This window comes from Alosa pseudoharengus, unplaced genomic scaffold (assembly GCF_046254945.1).
Source record: "Alosa pseudoharengus isolate Yale_2024_CS ecotype anadromous, Long Island Sound unplaced genomic scaffold, YU_APseudo_1.1 YU_APseudo_1.1_scf_11, whole genome shotgun sequence".
NCBI classification, from domain to species: domain Eukaryota; kingdom Metazoa; phylum Chordata; class Actinopteri; order Clupeiformes; family Clupeidae; genus Alosa; species Alosa pseudoharengus.
In genome coordinates this window covers 39084025-39091524 of record NW_027468576.1, presented here as the reverse complement: position 1 = coordinate 39091524, position 7500 = coordinate 39084025, and the positions used below count along the sequence as shown (strand labels likewise).

The following is a 7500-nucleotide window of genomic DNA, read 5'->3' as shown; positions in this document are numbered from 1 at the left end:
GCAGAGGCTAAATGAGCTTAGCATAGCAGAGCACCAAGGGCTAAATGAGCTTAGCATAGCAGAGGTTAAATGAGCTTAGCATAACAGAGACCGGCTTTGGTCTTCACAAGAGCACCAATGGCTAAATGAGCTTAGCATAGTAGAGGATACAAAGATATAGTCGTCCAAGTATCTTTTCTTCAGGTTCTCCACGATGGCATCCTCTGTGATCTTGGAGAGGAGCACCATGTCGTCCACCCCACTCTGTTTGACATTCTGGCTCTGCCAGTGATACTTGCTACCCTGTAGAGATAGAGAACAGGTTACAGACGGTCATGCTTTGACAGGTAGACTCAGGAGAGTTGAGCTGAATGAGCTGCCTGCTACCAGAGCAAGTGTGTCTGAATCAGAACGCAATCTGAACAGAACTCTTTCCTTAAAGGCCTCTGGGTAGAAGTCTGTAGGATTCTGTTCAATTCTGTAGGAATTTTCTTGAATGCAGTGGCGTAACTACCGACGGTGCGGGGCCCAGGAACGGAGGGGGTCCCACCTCCACACCCCGGCATGGGCCCCCCACCGTATTCGGGCCTAACACGCAATATCGTAATTAAGATGAAAATACAATGAAAATGCTTGCACCGAGGCCCAGCACAGCTACGTTACGCCGCTGCTTGAATACACCACATACGTCCACGTTGGCGCTCTTCCATTGGCTTGCATTGTATTGCACTGTACAAAGTACAACACAGTACTATCCGAACAGCATCTGAAGATAACCGTTGACAGACTTGGGCTACCAGTAAGATAAATCATATAAAACCTTCCTAAAGTTTGGTTTCTATGGAGTGAGGATTGTCTCAAAATGATTTAAATATATATAAAAGGATATATATACATATACATACATTTATAAATATCCAAATACAAAATACAAATATAAAAATGTGACATACAAATAAACAAATTTATATAAAATAAACGTGTCTTTGTAAATATATTTTCGAGATTTGAAAATAAATATGCTTGACTTTGTATGTGGAATCTGCATTTGTGAATCTCCTTTTTGCTTTTATGTTGATGACGTAATTTTGAGACATTCCTACTGCACACCAAGATCCACAAATAAATGCCACTAGATTTGAATGCGAAGACACCCTCCACTGAACAACCAGCAGATGGCAGTGTTGTACAACATGTCTGTTATCAATTGATAGCAACTGAATCTTTCCGACGCTGTTTTCCCTAGTTCAGTTCAGTCAAGTGGTCTATGACTAGCAGGATTAACGACATGGAAGACACTGGATTAAATGGATGGGTAAGTAATAACAACTAGCCAGAACGATTTATTTTCGGTTTCGATGTGTGGTGCCGTTTTTAATTTCATACTGTATAAATAAGTCAATTTAGTCAGCATACAGCTGCTAACAGCTGCTAACGTTAACAGCTAGCTAAACAGCTGGTGCCTGTTCAGCTTTGTTGGTGCCTGCACAAAACACATTAAGTTAAGATTTCCCTTAAAATCCGATTTAGGGCCCCCTTAAAATAAAATGTAGTTTTCCCTAAAGTTATTGTCTTGCAACTCAAGTGACAGGCTGTGTTTATGAACAATCAAAATATTTTTTCAATCTTTATTATGGATTAGAATATATTGTTTGGATGCGGTGATCATTTATTTAAAAAAAAACGAAATACGATACAAATGACGAGGCCCCCTGGAGGCAATTGCCTGACCATGCCTAATGGCAGGTCCGCCCCTGACAGTGAACACACAGTGAGGTGAAGCACACTAATCCCGGTGTTCCAGTTTAGATGGTGAGCAGTTTAACTGGTGATATTTGCATAAAATCAGTGAATATTCAACAAGACCCTGCCTACTTCTTAATCTGCTCTGCCTCCGATAGTGCAGGTTTAGGCTACATTTTCACGAAGTGTTTGAAAGTGAGACAATATAACGGATATCGCTGAAAACATCACCAGTGTATGTCTAATACATGTCCGTTTAAGCATTATCCACAAATATGACACATACTGAATGAATGGAAAAAAAATAAAACTAGCGATCTAGCTGGGATTCTAACCACGCATGGACAAGAAAGAGGATCGGATTAGCTTCTATATCGTCTATACCACTACACTACAAGCCGTTGAAATAATTGCAGGATTTGTATGTATATATTGCACTTTTAGTCAAAGTTAACACAGGTTAACATATGTGAGAAATATACGCCCATGTTAACTGGTGTTATCACAATTTAACATGGGCATATGCAAGCCTCAAAACAACAAAGTAGGTTCATCTTTGCCTCACATACCAAAACCTAACTGATGTACAACAAACTGACATGTCTCCACTAACACTTTATTCCGTTTTGGGGGTTAATACTATAAAACACAGTCATGTGCAAAAGTTATCAGAACTTATTGTTATCTTAGTCTCGGTGAAGTTATGCAGTGAGCTGTGATTTGAAGTGATCATATGAATTTTTTTTTTCTGAGTTAGACTTATATTATTTAATTTGTTGGTCCTAATTTGACGACAGAAAATGGTCATCATGGTAGCATATTTATGGATTACAAAACTTTGATGTAGCTACCGAGAGAGTTTGATGACAGATTATGCTGTTTCAGATTCCCACATAGCCTCAATTAGAAAATAGTTTAACCTACTGCTCGTTCAGCAGCCTGTTGCGAAACATTCACGTAGCCTACATGTGTTTGCTATAATAAATATCTTGATCGATTGACAAATAAACTGTCACAAGACAACATAGGCGTACCCATTCATTTAATGGGAACACCATGCTATCATAGAAATGCAAAATAACCAGTGGTGCAACTGGTTAGCAGGGTGGTCTACTGCTAGCTTGCCATTTTAGTGAGCAGTTCGAGGCCCACACGTGATCATTATTTTTGCGCATTATAATCACGATGTATGATCTGACCACAAAAAAAAAACGTCTGAAGTGGGGTCATGCATGCAGTTTGTTGTAACTGTTTTGGTATGTGAGGCAAAATTAATCTGCATTATTCAAGGCTTGCATTCGGTGTCATGTCACCAGTTAACATGGACAGGATATAGACATCCGTGGCACCCAATAAACGGATCTGGGCATTTTTTTCAAATACGAGAAAATGAATGTTTGGTTCCCAGACCACGTCTCATTGAGAAGTGGTGGCGCTAGCCAGGCTATCTTTCCGACACTGTTTTCCCTAGTTCAGTTCAGTCAAGTGGTACAGAGAATGTCTATGACTATAGCAGGATAACGACATGGAAGAAACTGGATTAAATGGATGGGTAAGTAATAACAACTAGCCAGAACGATTTATTATCGATTTATTATCGGTTTCGATGTATAGTGCCGTTTTTAATTTCATAGACTGTATAAATAAGTCCATTTAGCAATATTGACATTAATGGCAGTCTGTCAGATAGCGATTTCAGCTGAGCTGGCTCTCACATTACGTTAACCTAGAAGCTATGTTAACATCTGTAATGTAAGATCTGCAACATCTGTAAAACAGCGAACACGAACACAGCGTCCCATTATTAGGGACCGTTCGTTATTTATAAACGGGGTCACCGGAGGGATTTTGAGTGCTTCAATCAAAAGTTGCATGACCCTCCCCTGCCTGCAAGAAATTTTTCAACGACCCTCCAGCAGTCTTTTCAAAAAAGACATGACCCTCCCCGGCCAATCGTTGATAGGCCTACTTAGCGCTATATGGAGCGCTATGAAAACACATCGACTTAAGCAATCGTTCTAAACTCACCCTCTGCTTTCTGATCTTACACATCACACTTCACCAAGATGGTGGCCATTTCTGTAGATTTACTCACTAACATTGTTGTGGAAACACAATAACTAAATGCACACTTCCTGCAACTGCATTCGTCTACTTGAAATAATTGACTCCTCTAGTAAGTATTCACATGAAATAAAACAATAAAACATTGAGACCATTCAACAAAGCACACTGGGTAATAACAAATTCAACACATGAACTTGTTGCTATGAACTCGTCGCTTCCTCAGTCATTGTAAAGCTGCCGAAGCTGAACATTATCCAAAACTCAATTTCTCAGACGAGCGTCAATTTGGGAGCTTGCTACTTTCTTCTCAAATGACTTGAAAAGACCGTTTGCACAATTTCACAAATAATCACAGGGACCGAAAAATACCTAACATGCCAACTTTTTCCGGGTTTAGGCCTATCATTTTAACTTTTCCTCGCTGTCTTGCCGTTTTAATATTTTCCCGTAGAATATCCCATATTACTGTAATAGGCTACTCTCATAACATTAGTCCTGCATTCTGGCCTGTCTCTGTGTTGTCCTGTTGTTACCCCTTGCCCTTCCAGAGAAACAGATGTATTCAAATCATCATTTTGCTTGCTTGAATGCGAACTCAGTGATGTTAACCTACAGTAGGCCTATTTAAGTTAACGACGTGGTTGTTGTGAGAGCACGATTCATTGGCGCTTGCAGTGTTCGGCCGTAGGCTATGTCTACGTGCGCACCTGCCAGGCTAAGAGCCAAAGAAATCCCCCTGTATATTCACTCCAAGTGGCCTACCATAACTTACCAACTCTAGCCTACACTGTAGTCCATAAACTGGCTAATATGACCAATGTATTTGTATTCTGTATTCTGCTTTATGAAGCAGAATTACGCACTGCTACTTGGAACGTAACACATTTTTGTTGGCAGGAGAGAGAATGACAGCGATTAACAAATTGCACTTGTTGCTGGTTACCAATAAATACTATATATTTTTTTGCAAACAACAAAAACAGAAAGGATGGAGACAGCAAAGCTAGAGATGGGCAGGAACAAGGTCAATTGGTAGAAATGCTTGTCAAAACGTTAGGAGCTGGATGTGTGGATGAATGAAGCACAAGTATGCTTTATAAGCATTCACACTGTTTAAAGTTAGGCTAGGCTACACGGTAAACTACAAGTAAACCAAAGTTAGCTTTTTTAGGGCTGGATAAAGTTGACCAAATGGATATAGGCTGTTAGGCGTGAATAAAGTAGGCTACTTTGTTGCTCCAACCCTTCCAACGTTAATGGGGACGGATGTTGACATTTTCCGTATTTTGCGTGAGAAACCCGGGAAATCTCCCTTATTTTCATTGTTCAATATTGACAGAGCTATGGAACGAAAGAGAACGTTATATGGCGACAGAAATCAACAATCAAACAAGCCACTTTGATTTTTTGCTGTTTTCATTAATACAAAAGATGGGTGACCCCCCCCCCCCTCCTAGACAAAAACAGTTAGGTGACCCTCCCCTCAACAAAGAATAAAAAGACATGACCCTCCCCTATTTTCCTCCGGTGACCCCGTTTATAAATAACGAACGGTCCCTTACAGAAAAAAGTGTGTTTTAGTTTTAGGGTTTTAGTGTGTGTGTGTGTGTGTGTGTGTGGGGGGGGGTTCTCGGAGGGGCCTCGGGATCTTTTGCCTTGGGCCTCAAAGTGTCCAGGGACGCCCTGTGTCCTGAGTGTGTTTCACTAATTCACGGATTGGGATAAATGCAGAGACCAAATTTCCCTCACGGGATCAAAAGAGTATATGTACTTATACATGTACACCAAGCAGAACTGTGCAAAATGAATATCAAGAATCCAAACAGATTTGGGAACTGAGAGAGATGAAGAGTTATAAAGAGTTATAAAGAGAGTTTTATCATCCTGTTGGCTCATTTAGGAGAGCCAGAGAGGCAGAGTATGTCCGCTTCCTCTTTAGCGTTTCTCAGCAGCAGAGGGATATTTAAAGATCACCGTCAGATCAACACACACACACACACACACACACACCACTGTGTTCTCTCTAAGGTTAAGAGGTAATCTCACTACACCTACATCAGTGTGTACTGATGTAATCCAACACACACACACACACATACACACAAACACACCACTGTGTTCTCAACTCTCTAAAGTTAAGAGGTGATCTCACTACACCATCTCAGTGTCTCTGTGTACTGATGTAATCCAACACACTCACACAAACACACACATGGATTCTATATTTCCCAACTATTAGCCGTGGCTTATACATTAATTTTGCAAAATTTCTTCAGCTATGAGGTTAATAGACGGGGGCAGTTAATATAGTATTAATATGGTTTTGTATCTTTTAATTGCATAAAACACTGTCCTGCGGCTTATACACAATGCGGCTAATACACAGGAAATTACTGAACCATGAAACAGGTGCAATTCTGAGTCACTAGGCTTCATTAAATGCCAATCATAAAAAGCCTCTGCAGGTAACACTCAACTGTTGTTGACGACATGAGAGCTGAACGACATGAGAGCTGACGACAGAACTTGGTACCAAATGCAAAAAATGTTCAGTGTGAATATGCATTTGTGGTGAAAGACACACATACACATATACTGTACACACACACACACACACACACACACACACACACACATATACAGACACACACAGATCCACAGAGAACACAGGGAAACCACAGCCATAAATATCACCGCCTGCTCTGCCTACAGCTGTGAGAAACCAGGGCAGCACGAACATGTACAACGCAGTTAGCACTCCGGCCCTCCGACACTCCTGCTCTCGCCCAGTAACATGGACAACACAGTTAGCACTCCTGCTCTCGCCCAGTAACATGGACAACACAGTTAGCACTCCGGCCCTCCGACACTCCTGCTCTCGCCCAGTAACATGGACAACACAGTTAGCACTCCTGCTCTCGCCCAGTAACATGGACAACACAGTTAGCACTCCGACACTCCTGCTCTCGCCCAGTAACATGAACAACGCAGCTAGCACTCCTGCTCTCGCCCAGTAACATGGACAACACAGTTAGCACTCCGAGACTCCTGCTCTCGCCCAGTAACATGGACAATGCAGTTAGCAACACAGTTAGCACTCGGACACTCCTGCTCTCACCCAGTAACATGGACAACACAGTTAGCACTCGGACACTCCTGCTCTCACCCAGTAACATGGACAACGCAGTTAGCACTCGGACACTCCTGCTCTCACCCAGTAACATGGACAACGCAGTTAGCACTCGGACACTCCTGCTCTTGCCCAGTAACATGTACAACGCAGTTAGCACTTGGACACTCCTGCTCTCGCCCAGTAACATGGACAACGCAGTTAGCACTCGGACACTCCTGCTCTTGCCCAGTAACATGTACAACGCAGTTAGCAACACAGTTAGCTCTTGGACACTCCTGCTCTCGCCCAGTAACATGGACAACACAGTTAGCACTCGGACACTCCTGCTCTCGCCCAGTAACATGGACAACGCAGTTAGCAACACAGTTAGCTCTCGGACACTCCTGCTCTCGCCCAGTAACATGGACAACACAGTTAGCACTCGGACACTCCTGCTCTCGCCCAGTAACATGGACAACGCAGTTAGCAACACAGTTAGCACTCCAACACTCCTGCTGTCGCCCAGTGGACAGAGTCTGCTACTGCTTGATGGTCCGTGTTAAACTGCATAACGAGCCGCATGGGCCCACCTCTGGTCC

General features: G+C 42.3%; 1 protein-coding gene across 1 annotated transcript in view; it reads right to left on the bottom strand.

The window, feature by feature from the left end:
• The window catches only part of myo1f (myosin IF), a 48485-nt gene that overhangs the window by 37755 nt on the left and 3230 nt on the right, over nt 1-7500 (bottom strand). Inside the window, exon 2 of the mRNA XM_076279136.1 lies at nt 151-282. Coding sequence (XP_076135251.1) covers nt 151-282 — 132 coding nt within the window. The remainder of the gene's footprint in view (nt 1-150; nt 283-7500) is intronic.